This window comes from Triticum urartu, chromosome 3 (genome assembly GCF_003073215.2).
Source record: "Triticum urartu cultivar G1812 chromosome 3, Tu2.1, whole genome shotgun sequence".
NCBI lineage: Eukaryota > Viridiplantae > Streptophyta > Magnoliopsida > Poales > Poaceae > Triticum > Triticum urartu.
In genome coordinates this window covers 403,467,796-403,491,005 of record NC_053024.1, presented here as the reverse complement: position 1 = coordinate 403,491,005, position 23,210 = coordinate 403,467,796, and the positions used below count along the sequence as shown (strand labels likewise).

The 23,210-nt window shown below is 43.6% G+C and overlaps 1 protein-coding gene across 2 annotated transcripts; it reads left to right on the top strand.

Moving 5' to 3' along the window:
- Positions 1–14,788: 14,788 nt before the first annotated feature.
- On the top strand, positions 14,789–20,988 carry LOC125544122 (CTP synthase-like). Of its 2 annotated transcripts, none has more exons than XM_048707699.1 (21): positions 14,789–15,151; positions 16,454–16,533; positions 16,620–16,706; positions 17,342–17,392; positions 17,486–17,603; positions 17,694–17,750; positions 17,850–17,914; positions 18,103–18,186; positions 18,275–18,325; positions 18,418–18,480; positions 18,566–18,612; positions 18,697–18,766; positions 18,854–18,916; positions 19,012–19,101; positions 19,178–19,216; positions 19,332–19,559; positions 19,689–19,774; positions 19,859–19,907; positions 20,008–20,088; positions 20,173–20,266; positions 20,375–20,988. In XM_048707699.1, exons 1-21 carry the CDS (start codon positions 15,034–15,036, stop codon positions 20,575–20,577), a joined length of 1,824 nt encoding a protein of 607 aa, XP_048563656.1. In that variant the 5' UTR covers positions 14,789–15,033; the 3' UTR covers positions 20,578–20,988. The 2 variants fall into 2 exon arrangements, with proteins under 2 accessions (XP_048563656.1, XP_048563657.1); XM_048707700.1 differs by lacking the exon at positions 14,789–15,151 and adding an exon at positions 15,437–15,949.
- The last annotated feature ends 2,222 nt before the right edge of the window (positions 20,989–23,210 follow it).

Below are 23,210 nucleotides of genomic sequence, written 5' to 3'. Positions count from 1 at the left end.
TCGCCATGGATGATGCGGAATGGCGGGTTAAAATGTTACACGATGATATGCATTGGTGTCGCAGCTACAAAAACGGGAAATCATATCTTATCGAGAACATGCTGATCATTACGACATTAAAATCGACTTGTCCATAATGATGCCAGGTAGGAGAGGTGTCTGTAGCTCGTGTGTCAAGATGCGCTGTTGGTGACTAGGAATGATAAGATTTCCAACGATGAGCCACGCAGTTTGGGTATCCAAAAAGAAGTCCAACACAAGTAATTAATGCGCTCGATGTCGCGCCTTATATATATCAAGTGTAGGGTCTATTGATTTACAATACTCGGCCGTCAATACAATACTCGGCCGTCTATTGATTTACATGCAAGGCACTCCAAGGTCTATTCTTCGGCCAACAATTATCAATTATTGCGTGAAACAAATTTTAGAACTTTTTAGAAGCATTTTCCGACAGTTGACATTCTGTAATTATGAATAAGATGTTCTTCAAAGTTTTGCTGTAAAAGCAAATATACAGTATGACACGTGCGCCTTATATATATCAAGTGTAGGGTCGTTGCGAGGAATTCTTCGCGTCACGTAGTCATCTCGTCGTAGGTTTATTGGACGATGCTCCAGTGTAGATGAAGTGGTGCTTAGGGCATCTTCAAGACGGACCCGCAAACTGTCTGCATTAGTCCGGACCGCGCTATCCGGACCGTCGAAGCCATCCAACGCGGGAGAGCTTTGCGGGAGTCCGAACATCATCCAAAACCATTTCCGGACCCCGAGCCTCCATCCTCCCCATTTTCTCTCCTTCCTTGTTTCTCTCTTGTCTTCGTCGTCGCTCCACCACCCCGGTCGCCACGCTACACCCTGTTGGAACTCTACGTCTCCGTCACCTCCAACCCTTCAGAAGGGCTCCACCCCGCTTCTCCTCCGTCGTTGTTCAACCCCTTTCCTCCGACCGCCCCGTCAGGTACCATCCGCTACTGTTATGCTCACCATGCCCGGCAACTGTTTGATGAATCGTCGGAGCTAAAAAACAGTTTTCCCTTCTTCTTCCTAGCAATGGATTCTGATTTGGACTACATATACGAGCAATATGTTGAGTCGTCTGACGGCTCGCCAGACGAGGAGGAGTACTCCGATGAGATGACGATGATGCAGGTGGTGATGACATATTGTGTGATCATGCACAACATGATCGTCGAAGATGAGATGAGGATGCTGTCGTAGCTCTAGAATTTGAGAACATGGGTGATCCTATCCAATTTCCAGACCAGAATCCGACCACGTTTGAAGAGTTTGTTCAAATGCATCAACAAATTCAGCATCAACCAACTCACGAGCAGCCGAAGAAAGATATGATTGAGCATCAGTGGGCGGTTAAAGAGGAAAACATTGTTGGGATGTAATATTTAAACTTTTTAAAATTTGAACAACTGTTGCATGCGGCTATTTAAACGTCTGTGCCCTATGTATGCGGCTATTTGATCACGCGGACTTAAAAAATGAGAAAGGCCGGATGTATGCAACTACAGTTGGATGGCAGCCTCCCGCATCCGTGTCCCCGGACTCGCTCCCCCCTCCCCGGTCCACGGTCAGATGCGGGGGGGGGGGGGGGGGATTTACGGGTTGTCGTTGGAGATGCCTTAGGGCATCTATTGTCGGTCTCTATATGGGTATCACTCTTCACTCGCCTATTATTTTAAAGACTGACTATGCGTTTGTGGCTTCTTTCCTTTCAAATGAAAATCTTGACAAATCCCCTCTTGTTGATCTTAAGAAGGAAGCATTGAGCATTTCTAAGCTTCTCCATATTTTTAAACTTCTGAGGATTAAGCGTCAAGCCAATATGGTGGCTCACGAGATTGCTAAATTTAGTTTTCCGTCCTACATGACATATGTTGTCTAAGTGGAGGTGTTTTCAGAACAAAAAATGTTAGAGGGAAACATGTCAGTCTTTGGCCCGTCATAGTATTTCTTAGTTGATTACAAATAATTAATTATTTCTCAATCAGCATTTTGTGCTTAGATACTAGCTAATTGTGCGAGCATTGCAATGGGGGTATACATATCGGCAGAGCTAACCTGGCAGATTCCTCGATAGGGTATATTAAGCTAGGATACTTGATGCGATGGTAACAATGACACCAGATTTACCCAGGTTCAGTCTCTCCAGAGTAGATAAAATGCTACGTCTTGCTTTTGTGTTATTTCGTTGGAGTTTATCGAGAGTACAAAGTACCGAGAGATTTCAGCGTGTCTATCTAGGAGCCTAGCCCCTCGGTTTATATAACATATCGGGGGTCCTAGGGTACATGGATCCTAGTCGGCTGCGTAAGAGGAGGTAGAATACTCCATGAATCCGGCTTCTTGTCTGGTATGCGAAGTCTTCTGGAGTCTTCCTGTTATCTTCCATGGGCCGCCCACAATGACCCGGGACAGAACCGACAAGGGGTCCTCGGCCCGACGCACCAGGCGGGGAACCATCATGGTGAGAGGCCCCTTGGCTGGGACACCGTCACATATTCTAGTGGTTGAAGATCAATCGTGTCTGACATAAATCTTACACCAATCATATTCTAGTTTTTATAAGATTTGATTTGATTTGCATATGGATAGGGGAAGACTGGTATAGTTTAGCTGATGTTTTGATAAGATTTGATTTAATTCTGGTATGGGTAGGGGAGGACAAGGGTTTTTTTATTCAATTTGAGCTTGTGGTACTATTTGATTTGATCAAGTTAATACAAGACATCGGGATAGCGATGTGGGAAAGGGGTAGAGGCGAAGGTGAATGTACAACGACCAACTTCCCTTCGACGATGAAGATTTTTATCACTTTGTACATGTATGACTCTAAAGAAAGGGATCGGACCCTTAGAAATAGTTTTCTCGGTAAAATAACAAAAGAAAATCCCGGCGAACTACCTTGTCAACCATTGGATAAAAAACATGAATCCTAAAGCACTGTAGATTTTCACATGAGAAAGTCGAACACGTTCGCTGAGACGTGCTCGCTGCGAACGCAACCGCGCCCACTCCATTCAACACCAGTGCCCCGTACTCGCTATCCCCATTCCCCTTGTTTGACCCGCGGAAAGTGAGAGCAGAGCATAGCAGAGAGAGAAGATTCTGGCAACCGCGATGCGGACGTGCCCAACGCCTGTGTTGCCGAACACCACCGGATTTTGCGCCCGGCTAGGGAAGCTCCTCCTCGCCGCATCTCAGTGATGCCAGCGATCGTTTTCATGCTCGACCTCCATGAGTTCGTGACACACGATGCTGGTGGCAAACCCGGACAGTGACAAGCCCCCCCCCCTCCGCTGTCGGGGCCGAGGCGGCTTTCTCCGTTGTTGTGGAAGGCCCTCGCCCGATGACGCCATCTCCACGAGAGTGTCGTAGGCTAATCTGTGCTGATGCACCGTCTATTAGGTCGTCTTCGTCCTCATCAGGGCGAGCAGCTCCGGAGATGGGAAACTCAAGGCGAGCTAATCATCGGCGCACCCGCATCCCCACCTTGAGCGACCTCATGGTGCGGGTATGAGCCTAGTCCATCCATGTTGAATTCTAGAGATGAATTTCGCATTCTTAGCCACACATATATATTTGATTTTCTACTTCATACAGTTCATAAAATAATGTCAAATTCATTGGGATGTGTGTGTGCCAACTTAAATGATTAAGACGCGGTACTAATTAAGATGATATGGCAGTTTTCTAGGGGATTTTAGTATAAATGACTTTTTGAGCCAAGGTGGTGTGCACCAAAAACATTTTTATTGTCATGGCAAATTGTAGTGTCATATATATACCTAAATAGTTCATCCCCATTACTTTTAGTATCTTAACATGCACGCATTGCGACATTATCAAAGGCCTACAACAACATGCATTAGAATTATTTGTCATTATTAGTTGATTTTGACAAATTTCTATTTATTTCAACATGTACACATAAGCCATGCACACATGTCACCTCATCCAAGGCGCACCCAACATGCATGGGATTGTACTACCTATATTCAATAAATATTTTCAACTATATAATAATCCAATACAACATATAATAGTTATTCTTAGTTTTTTCATATATTATTAATCGAGATCTTTCGTACAACCAAATATTACTGAAATATCATATTCCGCCGCAATACGCGGGGCATCATATAATTGTTTCATATAGTACAATGGCATTTTTACAGAATTTTTGTCGTGGGTACATGGCATTTTTTCCTGTAAAAGTGATATGTTTGCGATGGAAACTCAAATATAATCATGTCAACTCATTGAACATAGTGCCATTGTATTTTTTTCATTGAACATGGCATTTTCAGTATGAGTATACACTATTTTTCGTGCATTTTTAGTGACTTTTTTGACTACAACATGCCATAATTTTGAACTATAGGTAGTGAAAATTCAGGTTTTAAGCACTCACCATGGCATTTTGTCGGTGCTTACACGTGGCAACTTTACAATCTATTTTTGTTCTAGTTCTTTTCGGCAAAAAACAATGTACCCTCGTAAATCTGGCGTTGACATGGAAATGCTCTTATAAACATAAAATTTGTTCTTGCATAGTTGGCATGGCTAAATTGCCATGTTTTTTGTGACGTTCTTAAGTCTTTGCATGGCATTTTTTCCAATGAGCAGGACAAATTAAATATTTTCCCTAAATTTGGTTTTAATATACTACACCATGACAATTTTGTAAGACTATATCATGTCACTTCTCTTGTGTGTTGCATGGCATTTTGATTGAACTTAACATGGCATTTTTTAAAATTTGCCATGTTAAGTTGAATAAAAATGCCATGGAATATACATAACTTTTTTGTCATGGCATTTTTATTTATTTTCTATCAAAAAAACATCATGTCATTTTCTGTTTGCATTTAACAGAAAATGTAATTTTTCTACCTTAGCAGCATGCAAATTCAAATTTTTTTATTCTTTAGAGCATGATATTTCATAGAGAACATTTTGTTTCCTAGCCTTTCCATGTGCAATTGTATTATAGGCACTTTAGCTTTTTAGTATTTATTACTTGGCATTTTTACTAAGTATACCATGCTAGTTTCAATTTACGTAGCATGATATTTTTATTCTTTAGTTCATGGCAATTTTTATTAAGTATACTACGGTAATTTTTTAGCGGCCATGGAAATTTTAGTAATTAGACAATGGCATTTTTATTAAGTAGACCATGGCATATTCATTTAGGTAGCATGACATTTTTATTTCTCTTGAGCATGGCAATTTTAATAATTAGACCATGGCATTTTTATAAGTAGACCATAGCAATTTTAATTTAGGCAGCATGGCATTTTGATTATTTAGAGCATGGCCATTTTGATATATATGGTAATTTTGGACTTGTGTTAAACTTTTTCCAACAAGTCTATTCTTGTGCCAAATTTGTCCGCCTTAGACATAAGAATCACCATTTTTTCATCTACTATGGACATTGCTATAAATAACATTTAATGGGGACATGCTAGCTCTAGGAATAGACATAAAATTACCATGGCGCTGTAGTCGTCGCCGTCGTCGTCCTCCTCCTCCTTCTTCATGCTGTCGCCGTCCTTGCCGCACCCCTGCCCTGAGTTGCCTTGGCGGACGGTTTTGGTTGGCGGCGGTGCCTCGTCGTTGTTGTCCTTGAGGACGATGACGCCGCCCTCGTCGCGATCGCGGCGCCGAGCGGCGATCTCCTCGAGGGAACGACGCTGGCGCTCCATCTCCAGCCGGACGTAGTCCTCGCGCGCCGACTTGAGGGCGGACTCGCCGGCAGCGGCCATGTCCTTGCTCTCGCTCTTCACAACTACGAGCCCCGGCTCTGTCTTTAGCTTGACGATGCGGGAGGAGGGAGTAGAGGAGCCACGGCCGCCCTCGTTGATGACGAGGGCGCCGCCGCGGGTGCGCCGCCCGAGCGATGTCTCCACGGGCTCGTCCTTGACGTTGGCGAGCGCCGGCAAACCAGAGGAGTGGGAGGAGGGGGAGGAAGAGGACCCGCCTGCCATGCGCCTCGACAACCAAGGGCCGCCGCTCCGGCAGGGGACCGGGGTCGGGGCCACCGGGTACTCGAGCGGCGGCTCTTTGCCGCCCTCTAGGTGCTCAAGGATGAAGTGGAGCGTGCGCCTGGGGATGCCCCACCACAGGCGACGGCCGTCGGTGTTGTGGCGCCCCCTCATCGGCCCATTGTTGGTGGAGGCGAGCTGCTCCTCGTGGCGGCGTTGGAAGTACGCCGCCCAGTGCGCGTGGTTGCTGGTGGCGTACTCTGGGTGGCCCCGCACCTCCTCTGGCAAGGAGGCCCGAACGCGCGCGATCTCGTCGTGGAAGCGGTTGGCGTCGAGCTGCGGGTGGATGGGGACGCCTCCGGCGCTGAGCCTCCACCATCCCAGGACACGCATGTCAGGCAGCGTCGGGTAGTTGGCCTCGTGGAGGAGGTAGGCCTCTCACTCATGCAGGTGGCGGCAGCCGAAGCCGTTTGGCCGCCGCTCCATTGCCGGGGAATCGCTCTCCCATCGGTGGTTGTAGACGCGGTGGCTGTAGACAGGAACAGAGAGAGAAGAGATGGGGGCGTTGGCGGCGACAGAGGGACTGCGGGCGAAGGATAGTGCGTCCACCGATGAGAGAGGGGGCGACAGATGTGTGTACGCGTGGCGGGCCGTGTCGCCGCGCCATCACTGCGCCGCCTGTGAGGAATCAATGGAAGACTGACCGCCGGCAGCCTTGACATTGATTCCCCACGGGAAACGAGGCGACGAGGAAGAGGAGACACGGCTGGTCGCTGACTCGGCGGGTCCACTGAGCTTTCGCGTCAAAAATGTTTCCTCGGGCTCCCCTGGGCGCCCCCCAGCGCGCCGGGTTCGGCCTGGGTTCGCCGGCGCCAAATTCGGGCCTAACCGGTGAAAATTGGACTTCTGGGACGCGAATGAGCCGTTTTTAGCGTTGGCAATAACAAAGGGCCTTGGGGGCCATGTTGGGAGAAGTGGAGATGCTCTTAACTAGGCCTATCATGTGTTTTTCGGTGCGTTGTGTTGGGTCAACTCAGGATCGCATGGAGATCCCACTAGAGCGGGGGATGTGCAATGGTTCGCTCGATGCAACCTCCACCAGTGAACGAACACACTCACTAGACCTATTCCCCTAAGGGAAAGTAAGAAGGTTTCGAAGTTTATATATTTGCACTTTTAAACAATATTTGATAACTAGGGCGATCAGTCCTAATTAACAAATAATTTACAAAACCGACAAGCTTCAAATAACACTTATGCTATCTCAACTTGGATAGGTATGGTTCCAATCATAATAGTTTGATATTCCCTTTTAACCGGAATATCAGGAAATTCAAAATCTCCAATAGTGATGGTCATAATTTTTGCAGCCTTTTAAGAAACATTTTTTTTGTTTATTTTCTTTGGAAAATAAATTGTATGCTCCCATTGACATGAAAAGTAACCTTCTTTTTGTTGCAATCGATAATAGCACATGTAGTACTAAGAAAAGGTCTCCCAATGATGACAGATAGGTTGTCATCCTCAGGCTTCTCAGGTACAACAAAGTCCGTTAAAATCAAAAGATTATAACCCATAACAGGCACATTCTCACAAATTCATATAGGTATATAGTCGTTTTATCAACCAATTACAATGATATATCAGTGGGTATAAGTTTAACTAAGTTAAGTCTTTTATAAAAGTAAAAAGGCACCTACACCTAAACCACATAAAACAAACTTAACATAAGTATTATTAACGGTGCATGGTATACTTGGTACCCCTAGATCTCCAAGTTTTTTAGGAATCTTAAGAATAATTTGCAAGCATAGTAGATATTTTAGCATTTGCAATCTTTCTTTTATTTGTGACAATAACTTTCATATACTTGTAATAAGGAGGAACTTCAATATCATTAGGCAAAGGAGTTTGCAAGTAGAGAGATCTAAGAAAATCAACAAATTTAGCAAAGTGTTCTTCATCCCTAGTTTTAGAAAGTCCACTAGATCAATGATGGCGCGCGTTGCCGCGCCCGTCTATTTTGACAATAAGTTGATATTAAATTTTGTACATAAATTATTATAAAACATGAAAGTTAAATATCACAGTCTACTATATCGATGAGCGGACCCAGAAAAATATTCAAACCAATTTGTGCAAGAGCATCATACATCCAGCTAGTGGTACTACATTTAGGTTTTCAAAATGTGGGAATGATCTACCTCATGAAGAGCAGGAAGAAACTTGATATTTCTGATAGGTGCAATTTTTTCTTCCAGGAAGATAAGCATTCGTTCATGCCCAGAAATCCATCTCTAGCACAAATATGGAATCTGATCGCATCCATTTAATATAATGTGAACAATTTGTTAGAATTAATTAGAATTTGTAAGTAGGGAAAATCTCCCCTTGCCCAAACCGTCGTGCGTTTTGTCCTGCACAGACGCCTTCTCGCTCATGCCCTCTGGAACCGACGCCTCCCTTCGATCGTGTCTCTCCAGATGGTATAAGTAGCGCATGTAAGCATCAATCGAGACAGAGATTTTTACTTTCGATCTCAAACACGTTATGAGCACGTAGAACAACCAGCGAAGAGCGAAAGAGAAAAGAAAAGGAGGGAAAGAGCACTCACTGCCGGTGAGATGCCGAGCCTCGTTTCCTTCTTTCTCCGCTTGATCCGTGAGGATGGTCGTCGCTACCATGGCGTTGGTGGCCTCTGACGTTTCCGTCGCAGGATGCAGGCCGTCCGTCATTTCGGCTGTTGCGCCATTGGCCGTTATGGTCACCGTGCCACTGGACGTTTCAAGTGTAAAAGCATAGAGAAAGATAGCATCCGTTTTCCAAACCAGAAACACACCAACTGTATTTCTAAGTGGAGATCTGGCACGTGTAGTGAACCTGAAGACAAGCTCTAAAAGTATTTTTCATGTAGTCATGATGCTAAAGAAATGACGTTGCACTTTCCAGAACATACATGAAAAATACTTTTTCTTTGACTTACCTCACATTATTGAGCAATGTTATTCTTTAATATTATCTCTAACCCAAGGGAGCCTCATAGTGGTGAGAAATTACAAAAGACACATAATCTTCCATCAGTTGTATTCTTATAATCTCGAATCACAATTCAGCACTACAAACAACACAAAATTTAGTATTAGGTCAACTGGAACATGGAATAGTTGGAGACCAATTACTCAACTATAGTCCTATATATGCATGGATAGTCCAATCAAATCAAAAGTTCAACCAATTTCATATGTTGATTCCAAAACATTGCATACTCTACACCATGGCATGCAAGTAGCGATATATCAGGGAGCATCAATCATGGAGACCTCTGGTGGCTGGAGTGTATGGCCGAAGCTGCACCCACGGAACTGTAATTTGAGAGAGTACTCACAAAATGCATCGTGATGGAAAAGGTAGTCTACATGGCAAACTTTGAAGTGGCAATTGCTAGATATTACATGAGAAGGTTAGAGAACATGTCCACTTATTCCTCGCCGTCAACGCCACAACCTCAAACTTAAATGAAATAATTAAGCTACGAAATTAAAGGGTGTGTGGAAGGGTTGTGACCAAGGTATTGGGCAACGGAGTAGAGACCACACTGAAGAAAAGGTAGCAGACACAACCGTGGCATCTTGTTGTTCTTGACCGACGGTTTCTGCGGTGCTTGGCCGCAGACACTGGGTGAGGATGGTGGTCCAGTTCTTGCCCCTTCTACTTCCCTAATCATCGCCACCGCACAGATCTCGCTGCCCCGGCTGTCATCGGTATCGAGTAGGCGAAGGAGAGTGACAGTCGGCTGGGTCAGGAGGACGCCAGCAGGAGGAAGACGCCAGCGGTGGGCAACGCGGCTGACAACTATGCGTGCTTAGCTTCTGTTGCTGGAGGAAGAAGGGTTCCGGTGATGAAGTATATATAGGAGCTTGTATGTAGATTGGAAAAACGGAAACACACACCTCTATTAATGGCCACCGACGAGTGGCGCAATTCAACCATGATGAATGCTTCCAGAAACTGATGATTGATTGCTTCCTTCAATCCCGCGACTGAATTTCATCCCCATGTCTAATTCACCAAATAGTTGCACAGTCACTTTGCCTTTTTCTGGATCGTCGTGCGGTCCGGGAGGCCCGAGCTGCACGACCTCGCTCAGGTTGTGGCGTTGTGCGACCACACATCGCCCTCTTCGCCCAGGCGACAACATCGACCGGCGAGTCGTTCTGGTCTTGCAGAGCAACCAGGTAATGGGCTCTCTACGGTGAAACAGACTCAGGTGACTGCTACTTATCATTAGGCCTAGTTTAATACCAGAGGCCCAAAAATGTCACCAGAGCAGCGGCCCAGCAAAGGTGAGCGCTCGTTGGTAGCGATCGAAGGGAGCGAATGTGGGACTGTCGGACAATCGGACGGCCAAAAAACGCCTCGAGTTATGATCGGACGGCTACGGATGCTAATGGCCTGAGAGGGCTGGGAAAGTGCTCGGTTGTAATGTTTCTAAATTAGGAAAATGCATAGGTTTTTGGACTCATGGTTCTCTTTATTATCATGTTTTGTATCTACCTTATCTCTTTTACTATGTTTTTAGCTAGAACAGGAACATCTTGCACAATATCAGGTTCTATTTTACTTATTTTTACTTATCAGATTCAATAGCATCATTATTACCATCAAGTTGAATTGGTTCTTGTTCCTCCCCACCTTTAGTATTGGCATTAGAAATATAAACATAATTAGGATTCTCTTGGCATTCATTCTCAACAATTTCAGGTTCTCTAGAACTATCACTAACAGGTGTAACATGTTTAGGCCCTGTTTGGTTCGGCTGTGGATTTCTAAAAGCAGCTATGAAAAAATTGCTGTGAAAAAACAACTGTGAAAAATCTGATGTGAAAAAGATGTAGGTCATTTGGCAAATCAGCTGATACATCATTTTCAGATTTTGGCCCATAACGAAATCAGATTTTGGAAAAGCACATCCTGAGCTGCTTCCGTTTTTGGTTCGGATTTTGGCAGCGGATTTCTGGAATCGGATTCTGCTGGGTTCGCCCTTTGGTTCAGATTCTGCTGCTCGGCAGCGGAATCCGTCGATAAAAGCTGAACCAAACAGGGCCTTAGACTTCCTTTTCTCCTTCTTTCTAGAGGAACGGGCAACATGGTTATCAATATTTTGAGAATCTTGTTCTACTCTCGTAGAATGTCCTTCAGGATATTCTTGAGTAGAAACACCTCCTCTAGTAAAAACATAAGCATCACATTTCCTAAAAAAATTAACCATATGGCATATAAATCTTGTTGAGCACTCACCACTTGTTTAAGTTGAAATTGTATCATATCACAATGTTTAACAATACCTTCAACATCAGTAGAAGTTCTTTCAATATATTCTTGCGGGTATTTAATAGCTACACAATCATTATTAAATTGCATTTGCATATCCATATGAAAGTGATGTTGTTTAATAACAAGAAAATTGTCAATTTCATGTACCTCAATGCATATATTTATCTTGATGGCTTTCATCAATTCATCACATACGCTTCATGCATTGCCTATGGAACTTCCCTTCAAATACATCTTAACTAAAACATTAGTCTGTAACAATTGTCATTAATTACCAAAATCACACATGGGGACTACATGCACTTTCAGCGGCACTCACGTTCACGAATGTGAATGCATTGCCCAGGGTTATATATGGTGAATTAGTGATTGCTAACTAAACTCTATGCAACAACCAGACATCTAGGCAATAGGGACATAATAACATGAAAGAACTTGTTAGAGAGGAGTAAGTCGGAGAGGGGGGGGGGGGTAGGAAAATATTAGTAAATACCTGCCTCGTGCTACCGTCCACCTCGCCGTCGGCTCCTTGGCGCTATAGATCAATCGCTCGTCATCGACGATCTTGACATGGAGACTGGTGGAGCCTTGCTGCTGCTCATTTGGCCCAGGAGGGCGTGGTGTCGTGGAGACTGTTGTCGGTCACCCTGTGGAGACTAATGCTCATCTGGCACCATGAAGGCCGACGCAAATGGTAGGGGGTTGTTGTGACTGAATTTGGCCGGCCTTGGACAAATCCATCCACCCCACGCTCTAGAGAAGAGGAGACGGATGGGGAGAGCGCAGACCACGTGATAATCGTCCCCGGAGGCCAAGTGGTGCGCCCCGGTGGTCATTGACCTTGGAACTATCGTTGATCTGATGAGGAGAGGAGGCAGGATCGCACGCATCATTGTTGTCAGCCTCCGCTAGGGCTTGAGCACGTTAGCATGAAGAGCATACTGACCTCGAGGTAGCCATGCTGGCGACGCTCTCTAGGATCAAGGCGACCTTGATCCTTGGTTGGTAGGAGCCATTGCGAGCTTGTGCAACCTGTGGGGTAGGAATAAGGTATGGGGGTCGGATCTGGGGCACATGATGTGAAGTAGGATCTAGGGGAGGAGAGAGACGTGGGAGGGGTGGCTCTCGTCTGTGAGAAGCAGGGGCAATGAGCCACAAGGAGAATGGCAACTCGATTTGGAGGAGCCGTGGTGGAAAAGGAGCAAGGGCACTTGCTGGTGGTGGTGCAGGGGAAAGATGTCCTAATTTGGATTTGGAGAGGAATGAGAGAGAGAGAGATGATGGACAAGGCGACGTAGGGATATGGATGCCCCGGGAAGAAGCCGATGAGATGACACTCTCTCCCTTGTTGTCTAGCTGATAGGCTACTGCCCCGTTGTACTCCGACGCACTATGCAAAACGGGATCGATGGGATGATTTTCCCTTTTCATCAAGTTCATCTCAATGCATGTGGGCAATAGCTGAGATAGAGTTGGTTTAGGCGCGAACTAGAGCTTGTGTGTTATAACGGGGGAAACAAATACCACACGCCCCTAACCCAATAACCATGACTCAAGACCCAAGTAGGTCCACGTGCATCCCATTTATGTTGCCGCTTATCCTCCTTTCAACCCTTGCCGACGGTAGCCTCAGTGCTCACACAATCGCAACGCGTTTGAATGTGCTCAATCCTAAGGTGTTTTTCTCTCTCGACATAAGATGCGAAATTTGCTTGCTTCCCTTACTGTGAGGTTTTGCCGAGGCGGGCATGGTTATTGACGGTTTCTTTCGTCTCCATTCTTGTCTTGCCGAGGTGTTCATTTCCAATCTAGATAGACAACATGCGAAAGAAAGACGGATCATGCGCTATTGATAAAGATTGCACCCTAGATAGCATTTAAAAAATGATTAACAGGTAAAACAATATCATATTAAATTCTACACATTTTTCTAATCAAATTCCATATGTAACATATGAAAGTTGGACTCGGGGTTTAAAAGATATGAGAAACACACCTTCCTTTATTATTAGCTATAGATATAGATTAGATATGTCGAACGTGGTCATTCCTCCAAATTGGCAAGATGATGCAGGGCATCTCGTGCTTTCTTCTCCCTCTACTCGCACCCACCCCCAAACCAGCACGACTACCCACTCGTCTCTCCCCCTCTCAATTTGTGATGCAGCTGGATACTTTTTTAAAAGCTTTTGAATCTGCGTAAAAAAATATAATGTTATTTTCTAGATTGTGGGTTAAATTTACCAAAATATCAGGGTTTTTTCTGTAATAACTAAAACTTTTTCGCGGACTCATTTAAAACAGGACAACGGATTGATTAAACGGAATATTAGGGGGTTTCCACAAAAACAAAGTGTTTTCCTGCCCATTTGTCACACTTTTTTGCATAAAACCCCTTGTTATTTATGGAAATCAACTTGTAGCCCCATCTTAAGTGAGTCCAGAAAAATGTTTCATTTTTTGTAGAGAATCCCATAATATATCGGTTAATCAACCTGTTTTTAAGCGAGTCAAGGAAAACGTTTCACTTTTTGTAGAGTATCCCTTGATGTCTTGGTTAATCAACCCGCAGTCCATTTAAGAATAATGTTACATATATTATTTGGGCACATTCAAATGGTTTTTAAAAATACTCATATTTTTAAAATCCTATCTTTTTGACATGTTATTTACGGAATTTGATTAGAAAAAGGTGTACAATCTGAATATGATGTTGTTTTACCTGTTAACCATTTCTAGAATGCTATTTTGGGTGCATTTAGAAAATATTCATATCTTTTAAACCCTAAATTCAATTTTGATATATAATGCATGAAATCTGATTAAAAATGTGTACAATCTGAATATGATATTGTTTACTCGTTAACCATTTTTAGAATGCTATTTAAGATGCAACCTTTATCAGTAGCATACGATCCGTCTTTTTCTTGTACCGGTATCGATTCGGATTGAAAATGAACACTTCAGCAAAATCAAATTGGTGACGAAAGAAACTGTCTATACCACGCATGTACGGAAAACAAATTTCTTATCTTATGCAGAGAGAGAGGAAAACACCTTATAACTGATAACATACGAACGCGTTGTAATTATGTGAGCATTGAGTCCACCGTTAGCGAGGGTGGGAAGCAGGATAAACAACAACACACATAGGATGCACGTGGAGTCGTGGATCTATTTGGGTCCCGAGACATGGTTATGGGCGTGTTATATCCATATGAAAACTATAAAAAAATGCCTACACATTACTATGCAAGAAATCACCATTTTACCTTTTTTTTAAAGTTCTATTTCGCGTTTCTTTTTTTAGCACTTCATTTCTCCTTTCTTATTCTTTCCAAAGCGATCACACGTAAACATAACCCCGACAAATGGAAGATTAAGTAAACGAGAGGGGGAGGAAAGTAAATTAGAAAAATGACGGAATATATATAGTCCAAAGCCCTTCTCCCTCGTGGCTCTCTATCCCCTGCGCCTCCATTGCCTCCCCCCGGTTCCTTCCTCCTCCCCTACCAAACGGCTGCGCGCTACCCCAGTCGCCTGCTAAAACCTTCTCCACTGTCCGCGCGCGAGCGCTCATAAACACCAAACCGGCCCAGCCCAAGAGCACGCGCGCCAGCCGGGCTTGGGGTGCAGAAGGATTCGGGAGGAGGAGGAGGCGGCGGCGGATTGACCAGAGATTCCCGGCGAGATGAAGTACGTGCTGGTCACCGGTGGTGTTGTGAGCGGCCTCGGCAAGGGCGTCACGGCCAGCAGCATCGGCGTCGTCCTCAAGGCGTGCGGTCTCCGCATTACGTCCATCAAGATCGGTACGTGCCCGCCGCCGGCCGTGCGATGTTTTCCTTCCTCGTGTTCAAGAAACCGCCTTTTCAGGCTCCTGAAAAGGCGCTGTTTGGGGTTTACCGCGGGGGGGGGGGGGGGGGGGGGGGGGGGGGGGGGGGGGGGGGGGGGGGGGGGGGGGGGGGGGGGGGGGGGGGGGGGGGGGGGGGGGGGGGGGTGGGGGGGGGGGGGGGGGGGGGGGGGGGGTGTTGGCTTTGTGGTTCTCGCGCCCGCCCTCGATCCGATTTCCGGGGAAAGATTTGATTTGCTTTCGTTACGATTCCATTTCCCTTTTTGGAGCGATTCGTGCGGCTCAAGGATGCGGGTGGGAGTAGGTGCAGGGAGGCCCCGCCCCGGGATTCTTGGCTGGGTCTGGTGGAAAGCCCCTCGTTCGAACATTCCGCCCGGGGTTTTAGGGGTCGTGGTGTAGGAGTGGATATGTGATGTTGATTACCTTGCCAATCTTTGGCTTCTGCGCGCGTGTGAGACAGATTTTATTATATCTTCCATTTGAAGAGATTGCTTCTAGTGGCCTAGTGGGAGAGAGCTTTTAGACCAGCAAAGGGAAACCTCGGCCCCGGTTTCTACTTTAGTAGCAGACCATTTTCGGGGGGCTACTAAGATCTTTTACGCGGTGCTGATTTGGGGCGAGGAATAAATGTTTGAGGTCTCAACTGAACAATGGTGGTCCATGAAAGAAAGCTTCTGATTTTTCCTTTATTGTCTAGCACTTACCCGTGCAATCTGTGGCCAATATTTTCGGACAATGATCTGTGCAAGTTACTTGGGTGAGTTCCCAAGTATCTGAACAAACTCTCAGATTAGCTGATATGCTTTCATCCTTTTGTGTCCGTGGTAGGAAGTTGGAACAGGTGGTATGAAAAAGACTGGGTTTCCCCTCCCCTCGTATTTGTCTTTGAGATGCCTCGTGCTCTTCAGGCCTCACTGATGTTGTTTAGAATATGCTGATTTTGATATGGCCGTGTCACGAACCATTAGATGCCAGCTTAGTGTGTTGGAATCTTTGACTTGATTCATTGTCATACTACATGTTTTGTTTGCTCCTAGTTATTCTTATCCAGTATCACCTAAACACTGCTTTGTTTTTGCTGTTGTAATCTTGTAGCCTTGTGGCTTCCTGTACCATTGCGGCACTTGGGGCTTGATTGTTCCTGTTGCCTTGTAGAACTGGTGGCGGCAGGCCAGCTAATACTTGCTCGATTGCTCCTAGTCGCTTGCTTTTGGCCTCATGAGCTTGACATTTTATATTTGCTTTATCTCAATATATGCAGATCCTTACCTCAACACTGATGCCGGGACTATGTCCCCGTTCGAACACGGTGAAGTGTTTGTGTTAGATGATGGTGGTGAGGTACTGTCATAGGACCAAGTCCAAGTGGGACAATGGCTAGGGAATGTTTGTTCACCTCATCAAGTATTGTCTTGTGCATCTTGCAGGTGGACTTGGATCTTGGGAATTATGAGAGGTTTCTTGATATTAAACTCACCCGGGACAATAATATAACTACTGGAAAGATCTACCAGGTAAGCTAATTATTTTCTCATTCTAAAACTTTATCTATATGGCTTTCGGGTCTGCAATCAGGAACAGTGCGTATTTAAAGCCCCACCCTCATTTCTTGGGCATCCAAACATTCAACAATTGTGAAACGTTTCAGTCGATGTTGACGTTGATATACTTGTACCATAGGAAGGAAAAGGATGTATTTGTTGTGTTATGTCACTAGAGTGTAGAGTACATAAGAATGAAGAGAATTTATAGTACTCCCTCGGTTCACAAATATAAGATGTTCTAGTAACTTTTTTCTGAATTGGATGTATACAGACACGGTTTAGTGTGTTTCTTCACTTATTTCAGTCCATATGTAGTCCATATTGAAATATCCAAAACATCTTATATTTGTGAATGGAGGGAGTGCTATTTAACAAGGATATATACGGGTACTAACATGTATAATATGTGTCATCGTGAATACAGTTTTTTTTTGGAGAGCTTTCGCCTTTTGGCTTTTATTCATTAAGCAAAAGCTTCTCCGGTTGAATAATCTCAGTCAGAAAGCCAGGGATAACAGAGTAATTTATTACAACATCTGAAGCTAAAGCTTCTCGTGCCAAGCTGTTCTGAAATTTTTTATTTGCTTTTTTTTGGTTCATGACAGTCTGTTATTGACAAGGAGAGGAAAGGGGAATACTTGGGAAAGACTGTGCAGGTGAGGACCACATTATGCACACCATTTTTTTCCTGGTAACTACTGTATGTATGTTTCTTCAAGTGCTTATCATTAAACCAATCAATCATCAAGGTTGTGCCACACATTACAAATGCCATACAAGACTGGATCGAGCGTGTTGCTATGATACCGGTGGATGGCATGGACGGACCAGCTGATGTCTGTGTGATCGAACTGGGTGGAACAATTGGTGGGCATGAGATAATTAGTTATTTTATTTGTTTATTTATGTTGATTAGCTGATGTCTGTAGCTTGATTATGTTGTCACTACTGCTACAGGTGATATTGAATCTATGCCATTTATTGAAGCTTTGGGTCAATTCTCGTATCGTGTTGGTGAGGAACTTACAATTTATATTAATACATAAAAAACTGTACTGTCTTTCCTGGGCTAGGGGAAACTTATCTTCTTTTGGATATTATTTTGGTTGCCAGGACCTGGCAACTTCTGTTTGGTGCATGTCAGTCTCGTTCCAGTTCTGAATGTTGTTGGTGAACAGGTAGCCAAATTCCCTGGTTTATTGTTTTATGATCTACTCCCTCTGTAAACCTTTATAAGACGTTTTAAATTACTAAATGACCTAAAACGTCTTATAAAAGTTTACAGAGGTAGTACATCTTAATATGTGAAAAAAATCATTTTAATATCACTGCCTAATATTTGTCATTTTTTTATTTACTTTTATAGAAAACCAAGCCGACTCAACACAGTGTGCGTGGTTTAAGGGGACTTGGCCTCACCCCGAATATTTTAGCTTGTCGCAGTACAAAGGTTAGTTAGCCCTTATTTACTTTGATGTTGTATGTTACTTATATTTGTTTGTATTCTTAATCTCATTTTTCGCACTTGTATTTGACAGGAACTGGAAGAAAATGTCAAAGAGAAACTCTCCCAGTTCTGCCATGTGCCGGTAATTGAACTGTAAATGTTATTGTTAGTGATTGCTTCATATTCTTGGTAGCTAATTTCCCCTGATAGCTCATGAACAAATTTGTTCTGTAGGCAACAAACATTGTCACTCTGTATGATGTTTCCAATATTTGGCGTATTCCTTTGTTGCTACGGGTATAGCACATCTCATCCTCTGTAGTAATTCATTTTTGGTTCCTCAACATTTCTGTGTAGTGCTGAATCGTATTTTGTCCCATAGGACCAAAAGGCGCATGAAGCTATTCTTAAAGTTCTGAACCTTGAAAGGTTTGCCTACATATCTAGTCAGTGCGTTTTTGTTCAAGCTGTAGTGTGTCGGTGCAATAAATATTTATGTGTACACATTTGCAGCTTTCCTCGCGAGCCAAAGTTGGATGAATGGGTTGCAAGAGCTACTATGTTTGACACCCTTCAGGATACTGTTAGTTTTTTCCACTTTGATTGTTGGCTGTTGCCCTCAACTCTTTTTATTCCTATTAGTTCCAAGTGACTAATGGCTTCATTTCAGGTACGCATTGCTATGGTTGGGAAGTACACTGGTCTATCTGATTCCTATCTCTCTGTGTTGAAAGTGAGTTTGATTTGCACAGCTATACTAGTCTTTTATGCCTTCTAAATGATTGCTAGTGTCTAACAGTTGAATCCGATGCAATTGCACAATTGCAGGCTCTCTTGCATGCTTCAGTTTATTGCCACAGAAAGCTTGTTGTTGATTGGGTTGCTTCTACAGATCTTGAGGACTCTACCAAAATTGAGGTTTGGCAGTCTCCTATTGTTCTGTCTGCTCGATCTGGGCTGTTTTCTTTTCTTACACGACCTTTTTTTTTCTTAGGCACCTGATGCTTACAAAGCAGCTTGGAATTTATTGAAGGTGAGGACTTTTCACCACCGAAAATGTTTTACACTCGAAGTTGAATGGTGCCACGTGTATGATTTGTGTAAAATTTTAATTTCCATCATGATTATCTAATGGTCTTTCATTTCAGAGTGCTGATGGCATTTTAGTACCTGGTGGCTTTGGAGATAGAGGTGTTCAAGGAAAAATTCTGGCTGCTAAGTATGCCCGTGAAAATAATGTACCATATCTTGGTATATGTCTTGGAATGCAGATGGCTGTTGTAGAGTTTGCTAGGAATGTCATGAATCTCTCTGATGCAAACAGTACTGAATTTGATCGCAATGCCAAGGCCCCATGTGTTATTTTTATGCCTGAGGTTTGTGAAATTCATAACTTGTGTTATTAATGATCGCGCTGGTTGCCATAAAAATTAATGGTAACAAAGCAACTTTTTGTCAGTCCCATGCATACCTCGGAGTTAGATTTCTATTCATTTTTGTTTTAGGGTTCCAAAACACATATGGGTGGCACAATGCGCCTAGGATCAAGGAGGACATTCTTCAAGGTTGCTGGTTGCAAGTCAGCTAAATTGTGAGTATAATCATTTCCTTAAGCCTAGGTGTCATTTTATCAGCATTCTCCTTACATAATCATGGGCTTTCTCACTTTTTTTAGGTATGGCAATGTGGATTATGTTGATGAGAGGCACCGGCACAGATATGAGGTCTGGCTTTAATAATTTTGCGTTCATAGCTGCGATGAGGATATGAGTACATTAAGTTCTTGCCTGTTCACGGGGGTCTGTAACATGTTCATCTTCACAGGTGAATCCTGATATGGTGCCAGAGTTTGAAAATGCTGGACTTAAGTTTGTTGGCAAAGATGAGAGTGACAGGAGAATGGAGGTTTGACTAAAACCACGACTTGCTCGCTTGGAAATCTTTCAATTCAGAAAAATTCACGCCTTGATCAAGTTGCTATTTTTCTAGATAATCGAGATACCCAATCACCAGTATTTCGTTGGCGCACAGTTTCATCCTGAATTCAAGTCAAGACCTGCGAAACCTTCTCCACTATTTGTTGGTAAGCTGTTTGCTGTCTGTTCACCTGTTGAGAAACACTTACTTCATCATGCTACGAAATGGAAACAGGTGTTTAAAAACCATATGTTAATCCTCGTTTGTATTTTAGGGCTAATCGCCGCCTCATCTGGGCAATTGGACAAGGTGCTACAAAGCTGCTCCAATGGCCATGTGCTTCCTGCCAAACATCAGTTCAGCAATGGTCCATACACGCTGGCTGCACACCAAAATGCAAACGGGCATGCGAAGAAGCTTGCCAATGGTCTAGCGAATGGAACATACCATCCCAATGGGAATGGTGTCCATGCCTAGCTAGCTCAAGGATGCTCTCACCCTTTTTACATTTTTTGCAGTTGTTGCATCAGTTTTGTCGTGGTTGGCTAAGCTACCATGGTCGCTCGAGGAAGAAAAAGTTCTGTACTCGATGCGGACTGTCTGCAGGGGATTGTGCTCGTTCGGTGGTTTTTAGTGAAAGAACCGAGCTGGATCTGCGTGCGAGTGGTTTGCTTCTTCTCTACTAATTTCTGTAACAAGACAACAGAAGTGGGTAAGAAGAGTTTCTGTGCTGTATATCTGAAAAAGGAAAGGCTGGACGTTGTATTTGTTTCGAGAGCTGGTGTTGAGATGTAAGCGAATTTGGGTGTTCAGCACTTTGTATTTGGACGCAGTTTTGTGCTTTTTGCACAAATAACTTGATATGATGTATCTGACTGCTTTGTTATAGTGCCTTGCATGATTTTAAGCCTATAGGAAAAATTTATTAGTAACATATAAAATAATAAATTAGTTTCATTACGTTAATCATATGATATATTTTTGTTAATCATACGATATATTTTTGTGCCGTATAGATTTGACGTCGCTATCAACAATTTTTTTCTATCTATATTTCACCAAATATCGAGAAGTTTGACTTCAGATGGTTAAATTATTTGGATTCTTGGATTGGTTTGGAATGAAGGAAGTACTAGTAGATTCTGGAAGTGATGTATCATGTGTCGAGAAGTTTAGCAGTGATGTTTTGTACTCCCTCTGTAAAGAAATATAAAAGCGTTAAGATCACTAGTCTGTAGGGATTAGGAGTGTTTGGTTGTGGTTATGTCCAGTTGGATTTGAGATAGTAGTGTTTCGTACCGTTCGTCTGTCAGGATTGAGTGTTTAACTCAGGTCATGAGGTGCAAATGGTTCCAGATTTTGGGGTGATTTGTGTGTTTGATTGGGGTACTGTAACAGAGCGAGTTGGTTTCTTAGGGAATGTTTGACCTAGGTGTTCGCACACGAACACTTAACTGTGTACTCTCGACATCAGGGATGGTGCACCACGGCTCACGTCGAACAAGACCCATCCGAAAGTGCAGTGCGCAAGCAATTCAGCGGCCGCTTTTGTAGACCCGAAGCTCCGCTCGCCCAGAAGAAACTCGTTTGGACGTACGATGACTATGATCTGCCTTAGGTTGATCCGACCGTTCCTTAGGGCCTCGTGGATCTTTGCTCTTCAATTTTGAAGAACGACGAAAAACGAGAAGCAAGATACAAGGGAGAGGGATAAAAAGTAGGAGAATATGAAAAAGTCGTAGATTGATTTGTTCGATTGTGTGTTGCTCAATCGGCCATCACCTTCAACATATATAAGAGGCGGTTGAACTTCCCGTACAAAAGGACTTCAAATTTCTCAACTTCCTAACTTAACCGAACTCGGATTTAGGTATGCCCGAGACAACAATTCTGTTTTTGGTTTTTACAGGCCATATACTATGTCGGATGAAGACGTTCCCAAAAGAAAATTCAGCCGTTTCGACGATACAAACAACTTCCATGTTGAACACCTTTTCATCTGAGGCCATCTAGATGTCTTTACGGGTCCATCTTCAACTTCCGGTCGGGTTTAACTGACGTAGTCGGATTTAGAGTTCCATGTCACCTCCCTCGGATTTTGGGACCTAAAATTTTATGATCTTGGATTGCACATGACCTCGGATTGCTCAACGGGATTTTTCAGCTTGATCTTGTTTTGCCTCCATAGGTCACATACGACCTCGGATCGAAATGATTTATATATCAGAATCAATCGGCTCGATGAGATGAAGACATTTTATGTAGAGAACTCTTTCATCTGAGGTCATCTTGAAGGGGTAATTGATCGAACAGTACTCCAGAACCCTAAATCTCAATACTTCGAACTCAGTTTCGGCCCCTGAGATGAGGTTGGATGGCAATGACCTAAACATAAAAGTTGTCTGCTTCGACGATATGGAACATTTTCATGTTGAAAACATTTTCATTTGAAGCCATCTTAACTACGGTTTTGCCATGCCAAAGTTTGATGTCAACATATGCCCTCCTGTTTTTCGGCAGAGCTTGCATGCCGAAAAAGTAACTTGCACCGGCTTAGTCCTAAGGATGATGTCAACACTCCATCAACCATTTTACATATTCTTAGGGTGATAAGTATACATCGACCATCTATACTCTTAGGTATGATGACAGATGCCCATGACATAATCACATGTGTCTAGCCAGACGATGATGGATGCTGTCATGCCAAGAGGGCCCTAAGAATATCTCTCCATCGCCGGAGGAGCAAATTCCACTCTCGAGTTATCTAGTCCCTTGTCAAACTTTTTGATGAACCTGTAAGTTGTCGTTATGATCGCCGTGTTATAGATGATGTTTGAGCAACCACAAAGTCCATCATACGGTAAGAAGTGACTAAGATACTCTCATGGTCTAAGGAACTAAATCAACGTTAACTCTCCGTGTTATAACATTTGACTTCTGATGATATTATCTCAAAGTATAACAAACAAGTTTGGGTCGATTCAATATGATCATTCTTCTAACATCATATTCTCAAAGTTGTTTTAGGACCATCATTACACTTAAGGATATCCTAGAGTATACAGCAAAAACTACCACATTACAGGCTATGTCTACAAAAAACTACC

Coding starts and splice junctions, on each gene's coding strand:
- LOC125544122 (XM_048707699.1), top strand. CDS start 15,034: ATGAAGTACGTGCTGGTCACCGGTGGTGTTGTGAGCGGCCTCGGCAAG. Junction 17,751..17,849: donor TCAATTCTCGTATCGTGTTG/GTGAGGAACTTA, acceptor TTTGGTTGCCAG/GACCTGGCAACTTCTGTTTG. Junction 20,267..20,374: donor ACCTTCTCCACTATTTGTTG/GTAAGCTGTTTG, acceptor TTTGTATTTTAG/GGCTAATCGCCGCCTCATCT.